At 39.2% G+C, this 18,869-nt stretch overlaps 2 protein-coding genes across 2 annotated transcripts; both read right to left on the reverse strand.

Annotated features, from left to right (window-relative positions):
- Positions 1 to 415: 415 nt before the first annotated feature.
- On the reverse strand, positions 416 to 6,343 carry prrg4 (proline rich Gla (G-carboxyglutamic acid) 4 (transmembrane)). Its single transcript, XM_034201318.1, has 7 exons — positions 6,038 to 6,343; positions 5,785 to 5,892; positions 3,259 to 3,422; positions 3,128 to 3,155; positions 2,563 to 2,704; positions 1,775 to 1,969; positions 416 to 1,637 (listed from the first exon to the last, which is right to left on the reverse strand). The coding sequence occupies exons 2-7, from the start codon at positions 5,876 to 5,878 to the stop codon at positions 1,610 to 1,612; spliced, it is 651 nt and encodes a 216-aa protein (XP_034057209.1). The 5' UTR covers positions 5,879 to 5,892; positions 6,038 to 6,343; the 3' UTR covers positions 416 to 1,609.
- Positions 6,344 to 9,874: 3,531 nt separating this feature from the next.
- On the reverse strand, positions 9,875 to 16,466 carry eif3m (eukaryotic translation initiation factor 3, subunit M). The gene is made up of 11 exons (XM_034201349.1): positions 16,222 to 16,466; positions 14,932 to 15,064; positions 14,593 to 14,731; positions 14,172 to 14,295; positions 13,981 to 14,075; positions 13,717 to 13,800; positions 13,530 to 13,629; positions 13,316 to 13,397; positions 12,502 to 12,645; positions 10,832 to 10,892; positions 9,875 to 10,115 (listed from the first exon to the last, which is right to left on the reverse strand). The coding sequence occupies exons 1-11, from the start codon at positions 16,261 to 16,263 to the stop codon at positions 9,992 to 9,994; spliced, it is 1,128 nt and encodes a 375-aa protein (XP_034057240.1). The 5' UTR covers positions 16,264 to 16,466; the 3' UTR covers positions 9,875 to 9,991.
- Between the last annotated feature and the right edge of the window lie 2,403 nt (positions 16,467 to 18,869).

The raw sequence follows: 18,869 nt of genomic DNA on the forward strand, positions 1-18,869 counted from the left end.
TTTGAGACCTCCTGTTTTAAAAGTCACTAGAGCCTGTTTGGTATTTGATATGCCAGTTTTAATTTATTTAAAAATAATGTTTGTGCTTTTATCAGCAGCTATTGATAACCGGTTTATATGTCATTTTGGAAATGTAGGCCTACTATTGTGCATCCCTGGAGATAACACAATAGATAGTTCAAAGCTGTAAAATCTTAATATTTATTTTAATAATTTTACGTAAATACAATATATATCGAGGAATAAAACCCAATGCTGTGAACATGGTTTAAATAGTTCACTTTTTTTTTCAAATCTAAAATGACTGACAAAGCCCTCATAACTGCTCATATTTTCATTTCATTTGAAAATGAGAATGAGAATGGGGCAGAGCCATCTCGGACACACAAACACAGTTGAAAGATAAGACAAAACATAATTAAAATATTAGTTTTATTTATAAAATCCTATAAAAGAAGCTTCAACAAAGTTACCCCTCAATAACTTCCCACAAGGTCATGATTCAACTTTGACAATTAACAAGGAAATTATAACTTCTTAAACCTTGCTTTTCTCCATCATCTGATGAGAAAACAGCAGCAGCATCCACCAGGCATGTCAATTGCTCCTTCAAAAATATCAGTGAAGTGAGATGTAGGACAAACTGTTGGGCTACATCCCAACTGTTGACATGTTTTAGATTTCATATAATAAAAGCCATTATCTTCTGGCAGAAATGTATAATGTGTAAATCTTAAATATTGTGAACATTTCTTCCCACCTATTTATTTTACATGGTATAATCAATCACAATATATATTTAAAGTAAACATGACTTCACATATCAGAAGAACATCCTCATTAGTTGATGACAAATACATAAATTCCTGACACAATACAAACGAATGAACCAACAAAATTACTTTCAAAATAAAAAAAATTATAAAAGAAGATTCACAATAGAAAGCAAATTAAGCTATTCGACAGGAAATTAGAAACCCGTACTATCCTTAAAAGCCTTTTCTGTATGGCAGAATGATATGTCATACTAATTAACAAGGAAATCAGTGTTGCTGTAATTATTTGTCTTCCTTCTTTAGGAGACAGGAAGCTAATGGATTAAACAAATCAGTCTGTCTCTCTTTAACTGCAATTAATACTTATCTTGTAATGAAGAAGATTTCTAATCCTGCTCTCAGGCCTTCTGTGCATGCTGTGTCTAAAGTAACTGCTCCTTAAAGGCCTTAGTACTCCAGCAACTGAAATCTCTCTTGCCTAATACATTATTGATTCTTCATTTACATTTAAATAAAAAACAGCGGGTAGGTGTTATATTGCAAACTATAATCAGACTTGGGAATATAGTTTGAAGACGTTACCTCAAAACTACGCTTTGGCACAAGGATGTTAACAAAGGGGGATTTAACTGATGAAAACAAGTAAACCAAACCAGAAAGATTAGAAATCTATGAATAACAAAAATAATCAGAGGAATAAACAGAAGGAGGTGTTTTCAATATCTTGATGATAAACATTCTAAACTGCCAAGCAGAGCATCACTGTATAAATGTTATTTGTAAATTGTGTGTTTAATGTTGATAGACATTTGGGAGATGTTGTCCTGAAGATACTACCGCCGAATACTTCCAGGTCGTGAGCTAAAACCACAGTAAGAGAAGATGTTATACAAATATGCTATATAAAAACCTTTTTGTAACTGCATTATGACTTGTATACAAGAAAAACTTGAAAATGAGTCATGACATACTGTAAATACAAATGTATATGTAAATACCCGGGATATGGAGGAGGTGGGGCGTCATGTGGTCCACTTTTTGCAATTGCCTGTTCATAGGAAGGCAATCCCGGGGGGTCTATTTCATCCATAGGGGGTGGGGCTATATGTGGGTGGACTGGTTGCAAAGAAACCTCCTCAAGCCGTCGCATTATTAGAGAAGCATTACTCCTCCTGGGTCGCACCCGAATGGAGCTGTGAGAGGAGCATAGACATACACATCATGTCATTCATATGTGACCGACTTAATATCTTCAAATAGAAAAGGTGGAACTATTCTTGTTATAAAACTGACTTACATATTAAATGGCTATGTTCCCCAGTGTTATATGTACATTACGTGTGACATGAAGCAGTAACATGTTGCTATAAGAGGTATGATAAATGGACAATCAATGCGGGTGTAACATTCATAAATGTGCAAAAGCTGTGACAAGATACGTGTCCAGACCTTATTGGTTCATACATTTTCAGCCTCAAAACATTTGATGCCACATTTCTGCCTCCTAGGGCCAGAACTGTGGGCGCCAAACCATGGACACATTTTGACGGACTGACCAACAGAGAGAGCTATAGAGCTAATGGTCGCAGCTAAAACTGCAGTTGTCTGCATATGAAAATGTCCAAACTCTAAAAAAGTATCCGCTTTATATATAAAAGGCGCTTAAAAGTGTTCAGGTTCAACAGAGTTCTCTTGATGTCTATAGTTATAATATATGCCCATATATAAGTATGGCGAACATGTGCAGGAATAATGTAGCTGCTATTAATATTAATATCACACTTACTTTGCACGGCTGAAGTTATTCTTGCATTTGCCATGACAGAAATACCAGACCAGGAGGCAAATGATAACAAGAGCCACTCCACCAGCAATCAGTCCGACCAAAAGAGATGTAACATCCACCCGTGAAGGATGCTTGTTCTTATCTGTGGATTATCAAAGACTATAGTGAGTAACAGACAGTGGACAGAGTGAGTCGAACAACTTGATAAAAAGCAGATAGCTGAATATCACAGGGTGTTCCTTTTTTCAATTTATACTGATATTTACGTTTAAGATTGTGTTACATTTTAGCAGCAACAGATACACACTTATAAGACATATTTACAATTCAGTCATCACTTAAACACATGATAGATGTTATGACCGAAAATGAAAGCAACAAGCATTCATATTCAAATCAGCTATTGAAAATGTGGTGAAACAGGTTTTGAAAGCACCAGTAACAGAATTGTAATTCACAAGGCACAAGTGTCCTTAAACCACACTCACAGGCTATCTCATCATTGAGTAGATACCAAATTAAAATGACATAAGTAATAAGTGGGATATGTATATTTTTCTCTTACCTTCAGTGTATTGCTTCCAAAATGCCTCCTGCAAAACCAAGCATCATTAGTATGGTGATTCTGTTGATGTAACTCTCTTTATGCTCATGAAATGACTTTAGTGAGCAGCACACTGAATATCAACACTCAACTGTATCTGGGATGTTTTCAAAGATCTCCCTTGCTTCTTCATAATTGCAGTCTTCTTCCTTACACTCCCTTTCCAGATCTCCAGGAACGAACATCTCAAAGTCAAACCGGTTGAACAGCAGATGGCGACCCAGGAACGAGTTTGCGTTTCCTTCATCTACAAACACTGGGATGATAGTCCAAATAGGTGACATGGTTACAGGAGAACTGATGTTCAAAGTGTTTAAAGTAAGGTCTTATGTCCTTCTTCAGTACAATCAGTGGCAATCAACAATCAACTAAGTTCATTTACTCAAACACCAATACAATTTTGAGGTATTTCAATGTTATGCTACTTTGTACTTCTACTCTATCACAATTCAGAGGTAAACATTTTACTGCACTACATTTATCAGTTTAGTTACTTTGCAGATATGAACAATGTGATCAACACTTAAATAAGACTTTAGTTACACCTGGATTAGATTCACATGATACCCAGCAGCAGTGGCGTAACTATTGACGGTGCAGCCGGTGCAACGCACCGGGGCCCAGGGCCGGCCAGGGGCCCATGCAAAAAAAGAAAAGAAAAAGTTTTTATATTTATTTTATTAATTTTTTTTTTTTATTTGTTTGGGGCCCCAATGGGATTGACCGGTTCACGCAGTCTTCAAAGTAACCAAGCAACCTAAATTAATTTGTCATTTGTCTGTCCAATGACCTTGCTCCCTTTCATGACATGTGATACCTTGCGTGACGAGCGAACCATTTAATCAACCTGTACTATTTACACACGGCATCTATTGCATGTCTGTCCGTCCGTCTCCGTCCTGGGAGAGGGATCCCTCCTCTGTTGCTCTCCCTGAGGTTTCTCCCATTTTCCCCCTTTAAACTGTGGGTTTTCTCCGGAAGTTTTTGCTTGTACGATGTAAGGATCTAAGGACAGAGGGTGTCGTATTGTCATACTGATATTCTGTACAAACTGTGAAGTCCACTGAGACAAATGTAACATTTGTGATATTGGGCTATATAAATAAACATTGATTGATTGATACTGTACTGTAGCTAGCTAGCAGCAGCAAGTTCGGCAGCATTATAACAAATGTAATAGCTTGCATTTATAATGTACAGCAAACCGAAGCACAAGAGCAGCGCTCAAAAGAGAAAGGACCAGAGAGAACAAGGAGATGTAACAGCTAAACTGACAAAATTAGACAGTTTTTTTTGTCATATATCGTCCTCAAAATCGAGCGCTAATGTTAGCAATGTTGACGTGCAGCGGGAGCCGGAGGCTAACGATAGCTCACCTGCCTCACTGCCATCTAGCTCCACAAGTGAAGCTGTATCCGTGGCTGTGCAACATTCTTCTCCAGCCAGCCAGGAGGAGAGGCTGGATTTGGTCCAACAGTTCCCCCAAGGGCCCCAACCGATATGGGGACTCTATGACACTATTGAGACCCCCGACGCCAAGAACAAAAGCTATATTATAGCAACCGGTCTATGTAGGCCTACCGGCCCATTCCCCAGAGACAAACATCAAGGAAACAGGTTTAATCCTCTTCTTAGTTCACTGTGCCATTGTCACGCTGTGGTGGTCTGAGGCCAGGGCAGGCTGTTGTTGATAGCCTATACATGTGGCGCATCTGAGTGTTTGTGTATGTCCGTGCGTGTGTGAGCGCATCAGCGTGCACTTGGGGCGATGGGGTGGGGGGGGGGGGGTGCAAAACAAATTTGCACCGGGGCCAATCACAACCTTGTTACGCCACTGCCCAGCAGTAAGTAAAGTGATTACAATATGTTCCACCTTCAGCAGCTTGATAAACACATCAATAAACATAATCAAAACATACTATATTATTCTGAAAAAGGGCACATACATGTGTAATTTTACTTGTGGTACTGTAAGTATATTTCGATGCCGATACTTTTGTCCTTTTACTTGAGTAACATTTTGAATACAGGACTTTTACTTGTGGTACTTTAAGGATATGTTGATGCCAATACTTTTGTACTTTTACTTGAGTAACATTTTGAATACAGGACTTTTTACTTTTCACTTTGGTATTTCTTTTTTACTTTTTTAAGCGTCTTTGGGTTCAAGAAAAGCGCTATAGAAATTAAATATATTATTACTTAAAGGTGGGGTAGGTAAGTTTGAGAAACCGGCTCGAGATCGCTAGAATTTGAAAATACACAACCGGAGAAAATCTGCCACTTCCTTATAGAGCCCCTCCTCCAACACACACGAACGCGCACATGACCAATGAGGGCACGAGATTAGTTTGTGCCCCGATGGAAGGCTGACAGGCAGGTAGGCCAACCAATCCGTTTCGCCGGGCCGGCTAAACGGATTGGTTGTACTTTTTACAGTATTACGGCTTTCACAGATGACATTTTTTAATGGATTTTTTGTCAAAGCACTTAAGATATTCATTGCTATCGGGATGTTAAGAGCATTCCATGGAATATAACCAAAAGTGTATCTCGAGCCGGTTTCTGAAACTTACCTACCCCACCTTTAAGTACAACATCTGAGTATAATATCTCACCTTCCTTGTCTTCATTGTTGGACAGTAGCCTCCTCATACAGGCCAGATCTCCACATGACAGGAGTTGAAGGAGTATGAACAGGTGGAACAACATGGTCAAGCATGCACCTGCGCACGGACAGCGGGTGGAGCATTAATTGGCAGATCACAGGGCAGAGGACCCTACACCTAAAAACACACTCAGCTTCTTTAAACTACTCTATATACACTTTTCTTTTACAACGCCGCACCAAAAAGCTATGTTATACTTTACCTATAATGAAAAGTGGTTCATAATGAAGGGCAGAGTTCAACAGCAACAAAATGAAAGCCAGCTAAATGAGCGGTAGGTCGATGTACGAGTTTCAGTTTGCGCTAATAAGATGAATCAGGAAACGCACAGCTATAGTGACAAACAACAGCTGTGTTTAGAAACCTCCTTTTGAAAAGTTTAGCCGTTGATATCGCGTAAAGGTTGAAAAACATTCAAGTTTAGCTGCGGTTGTCCTTGGGAAACGCAGGACAGTTCCGGTATGTCAAAAAAGGTTTTGTTTACTCCAACAGATGTGGCTTCCTCAACTCCTCCTAAACCACCTGCGCAGGCTCAACCAATCGATCACGTTTACCTGAATAATTTGATAAATTATGTAAGTGGACACTAGATGGCAGCTAAAACCACGAAGTGAAAGTAGGCCTACCGATACTACAGGCCTATTTTCAGAAGGGCTATTCACACCGAAGTTTTATTGGATTACGCATCATCATCTGCATGAGTCAGATGCCAACACTGCACTCCTCCCGATGACAAAACCCCATTGTTTGGCATTAGGCATTTACTCTTGATCTATGGCTACTTAAGCAGCTTGCTTTGGATGTTTTTATTTTAAAGGAATTTGCTCTGAAAAGCAATTACAGCTATAAGTATCCAAAATGAAAATGCAAAAAGGAAAAATGTATTTTATATTAATTCGTTTTTCTTCTAAAGGCTTTTTACATAAATAAATACATTTTGTATTGTATTTACATTGTACTAAATATATTGCCTATTGAAATACTAACTTTAAAGGGGCTTCCATGAATAAGCCTTAATAGGCAACACAATTATTATTTTCCATTTTAGACACTGACATGATGGTTTCATTACTTTTTGTTTATTATGTACCGCTAGTTGATCTTCCAAACTAAAATCTATTTGGACTTAAATAGCAATCTTAGTTAAATGACAATTCTGTTGTAACACAATGCACAAAATGGGATCTTTTCATGAGGACTCTTCTAAAAGCACTTAACCTCCTTTGTCAAGATCTGTCAGTAACTCGGAAGCTGGAGACTACATCAATATGCACAGGCCTTGGATGGTAAAAGATTGTGTTATGGGCTCCAGTGTCTTTTGACAGAGTAGAGGCGTCTCTGTTAAATTGCATGTAGTCCGGCCTTTTTCACTGTGGACTATTGCAACTTTAGAGACACCCTAAACAACAAAACATGAAGCACTGTCAAGATACTGTAACGTTTCCCATTATGCCCGGCAAACCATCCTCTATTAGTGTTTATGTTTCACACTCTACAACCATGTACATACATATCTGTCTCTGAGCCTCTGGGCCTCTTGGCCAGTGTTTATGTAAAGCAAAGATAGGATACAATTGAACAGTATCTGCTGACTACTGGATAGTGCTAATTGAAAGGCAGTGAGGGCCCCTCTCTTGTGTTTGGCTACATCTCTGGATACCGTCAGAGTTTTAGATGTTTCCCAGAGGAATGTTGATATGAATAAAAGGGGTAAAAAAACGAGAAATTCCAGACTTTATCTAATGTGTGTGATGTCAGATGAGATAACCAATTTACACCACATACTGCCATATCAATGTCATAATGATTAATAGTGTCCTGCTGCTGGGAAATTCATGTGGATTTTCATCAGTCCACACAGCAAGGTTTATGCTCATTAACAGTGAATTCTGAGAGGTGAGTATTTAGATCCATCACCTGGGTAAATTCCAATGCACCAAATTAAGAGTACTGCTAATACTGTGAAATTACAAAGCTTCAATATGTAATGTACTATGCATATGAAAAGTAGCAGTACTTGTTGGAAAAAAATGCCTTTACTGCTAAGCTTAAGCTAGTTTTAACTACTTTATACAGTTAGCTTAGTCAATCTATAGACTCCATCAAAAAAGGTCACAATACAGATCTGAGGGGTTGTGATTTACGTAAGAAAGCACAAAACAAGTTCTGCTGTTAATTGTTGCTTTAATTGTGTGAAATGTTGGATACTTTTAGATCTCTGGTGAAGAGTAATTCAAGTTAAAACCTTCTGATCTTTGGTGACAGCTCAAAGAAATCTGAAACATGACAAGGGGCCCCTATTTGATAGATTAAATCAATATCTGTAAAATATTGTTAAATAAACGGCATGGAGTCAAAAAGCCCAAAAATCCCGCTGGAATGCAGAGGAGTGAAAGTATAATTTAGAAGAAAATGGAAATACACGTCACTCAAAATCGTAAGTACAGCATTGGAATAAATTGTACTAAGTTACTTTTGCCATATCTGCTGATGACCTGAGCTGCATGTGCAAAAGAGGCCCGTTAGGACTTCATATCACAATTGGAATATCAACTAATTTGTTTCATCTGTGAACATTTCAGAACTACCTCTATCTGACTATGATAAGAAGGGGTCATGAGGCTTGAGCCAGATAAACCACAGCACGCATTATTTTACTTCTGGGACATCTCACATGAACGACTATCAAGAAAAACAGTTACTTAAAGCCAGGGAGACAAATTACAGACAAGAGAAAGAGAAGGATATCCCTTTAACATAATGAGAAAAGTAGCTGAAAAGAAGGGTAAAGGAGCATTTGCTGAGCTATAGAAACCAAGATATAGAGCTTTGCAAACATTGTGCTAAGCCATGGTCACATTTGTTTCTATCTGCTCTACGCTCCACCTTGCAAGTGGCTGTGATGAGGTTATGCTCCTGAGAATGTGTTCTGTGATTTACACCCGCTGATAAGAGTCGGAGATGCTTGCTCCCTGTGGACAACTGGACCGAAGTGAGCGGTGAGCCTCTGCAGACCTCAGCTATGATAGGAAAAAATACACAGTGCGGCAATACATATGTACCTCTAATGCCTATTTCATCTGAGTGTAAATATTTTAGTGGCAGGGCTGAAATTATCAGATTAGGACTTTAATGGGTGGAGAACGAGGAGTGGATCACCACTAAAAGACGAGGGTAAACAGGTTGAGCTGTGGCTTTATTAGTCAAAGAAAATCTGTGTATTTGGGGTGGGGGCAGGGTGCAATGTCAGTAGTCTGCACTTTGTCAGTTTGGGCTGATTTCATCACAGCCCCAGAGGGAGAGAACTCCAACAGACCCCTTTTACACCTAATGCCTCGGCCATATATCACTAGAGTTCACATCCTAATGCTCTGGACGATGCCTGAGAAGAGTGCGGAGTAAATGGAACTTAACATCAATGGGAAAAGTAAGGTAAACTCAAAGTTGGAATGTACAAGTCCTTGTTTTTCCACACATCCAAAGACAGTGAGTCATGCTGACTACAGCTGAACAGTATCTTTTAACCCAGTTGACAGTTATACATTTAGTGGCAGTGAATCAGCCTTCGCCACAAGCTGTAAGTGTTGACGCTACAGTAATACAGCTCCGACCCCAGCAGACAGGGTCATCTTAAGTTCACATTACTATTGTCACCTCTCATGTGTTCCCAGACAAGTGACCCTCCTGTTACAGGCTATTTCTCACCCCAGTCACACAGCTCATCTAATACTGGCATGCCGGCCTTTAACTAAAACCAGATGTTGAGAGCCGCTAGAGGAAGAGCCCCCATTAAAGTGAATGTATGGCTTTCTGAAAGATAATCATAAGGCAACTAATGTGCAAGTAGTCTGAAAAGACTGATGTTATATGTATTATCCATTACTGGCAAAGTTAAGCTTTTGGCTGTTTCACACATTTTGAAAATGTCCATCAAATTCTAGTTTATTGTGTGTTACACAACTTGCTGTGACATAACTTAACATGAAAATTTCCCAAGAAATCTTCAATTATTTTTTTACAAAAAAAGAGCAACGACAGGTGATCTCCACAGTTATTTTATTGGATTCATATAAAAACTGATCAATTCAGTCTGATGATTTGGAAAGCAGAAAATAATGGTGGGCCAGGTAGTCTAGACAGTGGGGTTATGGTGGAACTAAGCAGAAGGGGACAGGGCTTGCAGGCTGGTCTTGACGGCTGCTAGGTTGGCCTTCCAGGAGCTGAGGCTGTCGTGCAGCTGCTGCCACTGCTGCTTGCCAAAGGTGCGGTGGGTGCTGTGGCTGATTGAGTGGAAAACAGAAAAGCAAGAATGTTAAATGAAAGATTATAAGAAAGAAAGCAAAGGTCACGTCTTAAACCTTGGGAAAATACATTTGATAGCTATAGTAAATGTAGGGGTGACAAAAGACATGACATTGCTCGTTTTCTGTATTAAGACATTACATCAAATCTATACAGAACCAAAATCGTGCTCTATAAAAATATATCTAAACATCTCTTGATAAATAAACAAAGGTACTTTTTTATATTTTCTACACACATGGCACATTTCTCTGTAGACCAGAACCAAATAAACTCATAGCATCATTGACCTTGACCAGAGAACAGACAGCTTTGTCTGGACTCAGTAAAATAAACGTATCAATTTTCACGTTAATTAGTCAATCTTGTAGCCTGTTACTAGCCTAACATAAGCATATAAGGACTTTTCACAACATATAAACAAAAGGCTCCACATAAATAAAATAAAACAAATTCATGAATTTGAAGCTGATGTTGTTTTCACACCAACTGTACCACGAAATAATATTATGTAATGAGGGGAAATCACCAAGAGCGCAAAGGTGGTGGCACCATCAGCATTAGGACTGTTTTCAGGAGCGTTTTTCCAACGATCCAGGTTAGGTACTTTAGGTCTAGGTTGGTATTAAGCCTTTACTTTAGAGAAGGCAACACAGATAAGCCATATATGATGTTATTGGATGAAAGGACTTACCTCACAATAACCTTTCTCTGCGTCTGGTCAATTTTGCAGTACACCATCTTGGTCCGTACAGCTATAGGAAGAAAGCAGAAAGAAAGTCAATGAAGAGGAGGCTGAACATTTAAATATCACTGACAAATACAAGGGTAATTCATTGTGATTCAAACAACACCGGGTTTTGACGTGTGTCAGAGGTCCATTCGTAATAGCAAAGCGCCATATAATGTACGGCCCTACAACACGTTAACCGTTCTCAAAGAGATGTAAACAACAAACAGGCTGCTACGGTATAACGACGCACATTAGACTGGTCAAATATAAATCAATATTCTGCTTTTATTTGATGAAGGGACTGAATGGTGAATCAAAGCCCCGTTCAACTCTCTTTAGGAAAAATAACATACTTGTTCATGAAACACAATGTAGTGCAAATGCTTTTGGGTGACATTAAAGCGTCTTTGAGTTTAAGCACTATACATGTATTATTATTATGAAATACTACACTATGGAACCATGTACAAGTCAAAATAGACTTTTATGAGATATTGTCGGTCAGAGTTTCCGTTATAATTTTTCTTTGCCGGTCAACATGTCCGTTAAAGTTTAAATCTTCCGGACAAAATGAGAAAAGTGCCGGTCAAAAGGTCTTCTTTGTTATTTATTGAGATTTAAAACAAATTCATAACGACTCTATATTAAACAAAACATTTCTCACACACACACCTGTATTCCACCGGGTCACCGCGGTGCAGACGGACCCGGTGGAATACAGGGTCTACCGCGTTTAGGAACCGTTAAGCAGAACCGAAATTCTGTATTTTGTATGGGTACCCGGCATTTTCTTATCGGTTCTCATCTGGAACCGAGTTTCGGTTCCCAACCCTAATAACTAGTTAAGGTTGTTCCAGAGGTAGATAAACTAGCTAAGTGTGTTAGGTCTAACTGGAATTGTGTGTTTTGCTCCGCTCACCGGTCCGTCACAGCGGGCAACTTCACTCGCATTTATGTCCATATCGATCAGATCTAGCTAGTTCTAGCTAATGATATGACTGCCTGCGTATCAAAGGAGACCTATAAGCGTTGCTTGGCAACGGGGGTGTGGCGGCAAAAGTATAGTGCAGCATTATGCAGCATTAGTTTACATACAAATGTCCCCTTCAGGAGGATAAATCTCTTTCTCCACATTAAAGGTCAGACATTAGAAAGGAAGTGACTGTGCATGTAGCGTATTGACTCTTCTTGTCTGTCACAAAAGTGGCACAACTGATGCGGTATTGCGCTACGGGGAAATTATATTGACCGGACAGATTTAGATTTGCCGGTCTTCAGCATATTTTACCGGTCATAGTCCGATAATTACCGGCTAACGGAAACTCTGTTGTCTGTGTACAGACTTTTGAAAAAAAGCTAAAAACAGTTGATCATGTTTTGAGACTCCAAACTTGCTGATTTAAAGTGTGCTTAACCTTATCTGCACTCTTCAATAACATACACTTCAGTGATGAATCGCTTATAAAACGTGTGTATGAATGTCAACCAAATATGCAAACTGAAAATATAAATGTTTTGAATGTGCACTCCAGCCGTATTACAACTGTGCCCTTTGTCTTGCCTGTGAGAAACTGACAGTACACTTAACAAGGTTGAACAGCAAGGATTCATTTGAGGTGAAGTGCTCTTACCATCAATGACAAAGGCCTCAACGTCATCAGCTCCAATCTGCAGCTCCTGCTGCATGGTGTCGAAGGAGATCTCCTTGAATTCCACAGCCATGCCCATCAATGTGAGCAGGCGCATCTTGGACATGTTTTGCTCGTGAGACAGGCCTGGAGAGCAAACGCAGGGATCATTAAGCACAAACAGTCACAGTCGATTACTCTCCACTCAGGGAGTTTCCCTGTGATAATTGTTTCTGCATTTAGGAGCCTGAAGTCAGGGAATCTACTCATTAACAAAAACACTGCTCCAAATTGTCTGTTTTGAGAGTCCATCCTACACATGCTGGTAATTACACAAAAGCCTTAGTAGTGAAAAGACACACTGCCGACATACGCACATTCCTGTACTGTATCAACAGGGCGCAGTATATTGGCTCAATATCTATAAGAGCTTAAAAAAGGGAAAAGTTGTCCAGTTAGTCCTAATAAAAAATAAAAACGGCTATAGAAATCTTGTAACCATTTTAAAAGCTGGTATTCTTTAGATACACTCTTAAAGTGGCAGAAATATATTACAAAACAGGTTTATTATGAAACACAATATATAATACACTTACAACCAATACCGATTTACAAATATGGTAAAAAGCCAACTACATTTTTAATTCTCACCAACTACATGTACATTAAGGTTTAAGGGGGAATTAGACAATCACATAACATGCCATTTCTGATTTACTAACGCGTTTGTTTTATCTTTTTAAACATTAAAAATCAATTCATGGTGTATGTTTGAGTAGAATTCATGCAACCAATATCTCTATTGATAGCAACTTACCAAGAGAGTCAATAAAGTCTTTGTTACTCTGGTAAAACTTTACATAGGCTATGAGTTTTCCACTGACGAAGATGGTTAATAGCTGAAAAAAAGATTCAGAAAAGAGAGAATTGCCATTATCAGACTCAAGAAACAGTCATTTCATCTTTGTACAGGCAGAAAGTTGTCCTGATATTTAACACAAGAAAAAAATTGCACATTCGTCAGTACTCACGTCATGGATGAGTTCCCCCTCCAGGAATCGAACCGGTTTCAGGGTGAGCAGGTGGTCAATCAGGAAGGTGTTGGGGTCTTTGAGAGCACGGACGATACATCTAAAGATAAGGGGCATAAACGGATGGAAGTTTGTATTACGGTGGCAAGTTATATCGAGGCTTAATGACAATTGTTGACAAGTTTACCTGTGGGCATCAACACGTGCTTGTGAAGCATTGTCTTCTGTGTAACTTCCCAGCAGCTCAACCATCACTTTTGCTGCAGCATCGCTGTAAAATTAGTAGATAGATTGTTGAAAACTCCTATAGGTAGGTGGGTCTAGAGGTGTATATGCGGAAAATAAACTCTTCTTCCATGCAGTTTATCCATCTTAATTATGTGTATTGATATTTCTGCATCAGTGCATTTCAAAACATGAATTTTACTCATCTGAACCTTTAAGTAGTTACCCTTTTTTGCAGTCAACTAATGCTTCATACACCAGCCTCAAGAGTGTGTGCTTCTTCTCTGTGGTCAGGTTCCAGTCGATAATCCACTTGCGCACCTGCAACCATCAGCAGCACAAAAAGGTTTCATAAATCAACTACAGACAACGTTGCAGAATGATGAATAACGATTTAATAATAGTGAACAGGTATACCTGATCAAGGTCAGTTGGGATGAAGGCAATGGCATTACATGTTGCAGCCACCTTGATGAGGCCACAGAAGACCGTGTACCTCACTGTGGTGTTCTCGTCCATGCCGTGGAACAGGTTACTCAGCCTTAAACATCAAAACATGAAAGAGATGGTCAAGTGTTTGAACCGAGAACTGATTTCTTAAGTGTATGTTTAACATGTTTGTTTTGAAAAGAAGATAGCAGCTGTCCTGCATATTGGTGAGGTAAACAGTATCATTACGTTAAACTCACAAGACCAGCAGGTACATATTAACCAACATCAAAACAATGGCCTATTGTGGATGAATGTAGAATGTATACATGGTCGGATCTTTGGAAACATTAGCTATATTAGGGAATAATGTAGAAGTAAGGTTGAAAAAAAAGCAGAAAGGACCCACAGCTGCATTCTGAGGGAGGGTCTCTCTCCTTCACGGGACTTCAGCAGCTTCTCACATAGACTTTCAATGAGAGCTTCCTGCTTCTCCGTCTCCAGGATCAACAGCAGAGACACAATGCTGTTCATCACACTCTCTACCTCTGCAGGGAGAAAGAGAGAGGGCCATAAGTATTGCAAAACGTTATCCAGCGAGAAGCCAGATTCATGGTCCTAGAACTGGGCATCAATCACTGTATAAGCTATCAAAGACATTTTTATACATAAACACATATCATTTACTTGTGAAAAAGGCATATCGTGGTGTGGTGGTTAAAGCAGGTTGTTCTTTATGATCGCCTACCTTTATCATCGTCCTTAAGGCACACATCACATGCCTCGATGATCTGAGCCAGATCTACATGAAGTCCGCCTTCTGAGTTCTCCTCTGATATTTCAGCTCCTTTGGCCTTGATGTAGGCTCTCAGCTCCAACGCCTGTAATGTTGTAAAGTCAAATGTAAGAGTATTATTGACTGTTACACAAAACCGTACAGCCCAAAGATACCCGTGTCGATAATGTAATAGATGTTTATTAGCCTAACGTGTTTTCCTAGCTGCTATTGTATTGCAAACCGTACATACTTTTTGTTTGGAATACAAATATGTTACAAATAGTTGTTAGAAGCAAAGAGAAAAAACGTTGATACATTTAACTTGTTTTGATAAAAAAGTATCGCCTATGCAGTGATGTAGAGTAACTGAGTAGATGTACTAAAGTACTGTAGTTAAGTACAATCCAGAGGTACTAGTACTTTACTTGAGCATTTCCATGTTATGCTACTTTGTACAATTCAGATGTACATATTGTACTTTTACCCCACTAAATGTATGTAGTACGTTTAGTTGCATTGCAGATATAGATTAATGATAACAAATATGATCAACTCTGAATTAAGACCTGGATAAAATTCGCATGCAACCCAGCAGTAAAAGAAAACAACGTCAAATGTGTGTTTCACCTTTACCAGCTTGATAAAGAATAGCATCAACATATATAATATATATGATTCTGAAAAGGACCATACTGCATAATGAGTACTTTTACTTTTGGTAATTTAAGTATATTTAGATGCCAATACTTTCGTACTTTTACTTGAGTAACATTTAGATTACAGTACTCTCTTATTTCTAAGCTTCTGTATTTCTACTTCCACTTAAGTATAAGATCCGAGTACTTATTCTACCTCTGCACTAAAGCAGGACGTTGTTGGTGGCTTGTTATTGTCTTTTATCTCTTTGTTGATGTAGATGCATGTATGGCCGAGTAGATAACTTTAGCATTCTAAGCTATCGTAACGTAACAACTTTGAAGAAATGCGTAAAAACGTTAGCCCTAACCAGGTTGAAATTAAAAAGAAAAGGAAAACGATTTACATACACAACAGTACGTTTAATGATATCATTAACGACGTGCTTCCACATAATGTCGCATCATCAGTACGTAGCTTGCTAACAATCAGCATGTAGCTGTCAGCAACGGTTAGCATCTTAGCTTGCTAGCATGCTAAGTTATCTGTTTGGCTGCTTTACATTTAACGAGTCATCCGAAGGCGGGACGACGGAAAATCAGTTCTTAAAGACATGGGTCGTACCTGGTCTTCTTCCGTAATATCGATAAATGCTGGGACGCTCATATTTGATGTTTTTGTGAGCCTTGAGGATGAAATCCACGCTCTCACCACTACGAGACCTGAGCGGAAAAGAAAACGCAACAGTGCCGGTGAAGCTATTTGCTCTTCCGGTTCAAGCTCTTAAAGCCACAGTAACCTAAAAAACAACCGTTCAAGTCTCATCACTGTTTGTACCTTTGTGACCCTTTCTTTTATTGTTACTTTTAAAACTATGCGTACTTCTTTAACGTAGCACCATGCACATCAATTATTTGACTTTAATGATGTATCATTACAGGTGAGTTGTAAAAAAAAATCCATGGCAGTGCTGCATAGCTTCAGCTTGTGCCACCTTTTCTTTCAGAGGTCAGAAAAACCTACTAAATTTCAGTCACCCAGACTTCCACCACCATATCCTTAATAATGATGTCTTTCTTTCTTATCCAGATAACAATCTCCGCTCTGGGAGATTAACCCTGGATGTCTTGGATGAGAGTTACAGAGGTGAACCTGATCCCCAGCAGAGGTTATCTGATTGAGCTGCAGTCCATCTGTGTGGACCACCATGGCAGGCCTGGCCAAGAGCTTTCCAACCCGGAAACACTGTCAGTGTCAAAGGGCAACAGTCTTCCACCATACACCCGCTGACCTATGGGTGCGCTTGATGGGCCCCTGTTCCAAGTGCTATCCTGTGACTTGTTACCATGGCAGGTCACTTGGTGATTAAGGTGAGTGAGGTGAAGAGTGTAAGTGGAGCAGGAGTTCACCCTAAAACTATGTATTCGGGTTACTAACATCTGAGGTGTTGAGCAGGCTGTGTCCAAGGCTGAAGACACTGTGGCGTGTATTCCATTTGTAGGCCGCAATGAAGCTCACACTTAATCTGTCATAAAAATATGTGTATTTAAGATGTTTCCTATGATTCATGAATTCTTGAAAGTTTGCTTGTCATATTTATTTTAACGGTTTCAGTAAGGGGCATGAAGTCGCCTATTGCGGGATAAATAACTTAAAAAATAGTGTGCTTAGGGGAAATGGCTAATGTGTGTTTCAACAGAGTAGCCTACTGGTATGATGCGTCATTCTGTTGGGGAAAGCAAGTGCCTGGTACCAAATCGCACCCTCACTCTCTCCCAGCCTTAGTATGCTGTCATTGCAAAGAATTTATAGTTGCTTCTCTACAAGTGAGCTTGTGTAACTGAGAGGCTTTCATTATCTGATTAACAGCTGTTGTCAAGTGCCTGGTGTATTTCAAGTCCAGAATAAGAGTTGGGGAGTCTTTGAAGCTCCAGGTGCATGTTTGAGACTTTGTTTTTGTCTTCTTTAAAAGGTCTTTAAAATGCCAGAGCGTGTTATGATGCTCGATAGCCTTTATAATATTCATGGCAGACTGTCCTGAAAACCTTTTAACTCCAAGGGGACTGTACCTGGTATTCTGTTTTATATTATTTAAAATCTAATCCTGGTAATGTAGTCTTCACAATATTTTTACGTCATATAGCTGCGAACATCATCAATGTTTTTTAGTAACTGGTATCAATGTCTGATAGGGTGTTTTATGTTGGTGTATGTGTACACAATTCATTGGAAGAGTGTTGGTCATTCTATTTTTGTTGGGCAATTTGCTTTCTTAGGTCACAAGGGTGTTGTGAAATAATTACAGATATTGCCAAAGCCAATTCATATCTCCTCTTACCTTGAGGTAAAAAATGTAATGTGCTATGTTAAATTCCAATCCTCTGAAACGTATGTTCTTTCCTAAGCCTGAGTCTTATCTGATTCCGCAGCATCCAGAAAATGTGTGTTAAGTCTTCAAAGCTGTACCTCTAAAAGGGAAGGAACAAGCTAAAAATAAAAGGTCCTCCTTCAGTCACTTATAGTGAAATGTTGATGCACTAGGTTTTAACTTTAAGGCAATAGGCACATCAAAAGTATTAATGTGTTTGTGTATGTTGCCAACCATATTTGCTAGAGCAAATAATAATATCTTGGAAATGTATAAGTTTAATGAGAAAAAAAAAGCTGAAAATCAATTCATATTTATGTAGGTCTGAAAGATTTATGTTGCCAATATATCAATATTGGCCTCATCCATATCTGTTTGGTTGGATATAGCGCATGCCCTGTCTAAACTGCTGGAAAATTGCCTGCTCAGCCTCGTCAAAGATAAATGACTGTGTGTTAAGAGTTAGTTGAGCCCAGGTGTCTACTTTCTCCCTGTCAGCCAGCCAAGTGGTGAGTATCCATGTAAGCCCGTGTCATGGTCATCATCCAACATGGCCGCCCACCTTCCACTCACTAATTGTCTGGTTCCCACAGTTCTGCCTGCCTTCACAATCTCAGAAAAATCCCCTTGCTCAGGCTCATCTATCAGCCAATGACCTTGTCAGTGTGCCTCGCATGATTAACTTCTCCTCTTCCCTAGGTGGAGCAAATTGCTTGTTAATTACTTATAAGCTGACCCACCCTCCCCTAACACGTACACAAATATACCAGAAACAAATAAACAAACAAAGCCATTGTTTTATTAAGTCCACAATGGTCCAAGGCATGCAAAATCCCACAGGGCCTTCTGATGGATTTTATTATCCACAAAAGAGACACAAATAAATATTATAAACCCCTTACGT

Source organism: Gymnodraco acuticeps, unplaced genomic scaffold, assembly GCF_902827175.1.
Source record: "Gymnodraco acuticeps unplaced genomic scaffold, fGymAcu1.1, whole genome shotgun sequence".
NCBI classification, from domain to species: domain Eukaryota; kingdom Metazoa; phylum Chordata; class Actinopteri; order Perciformes; family Bathydraconidae; genus Gymnodraco; species Gymnodraco acuticeps.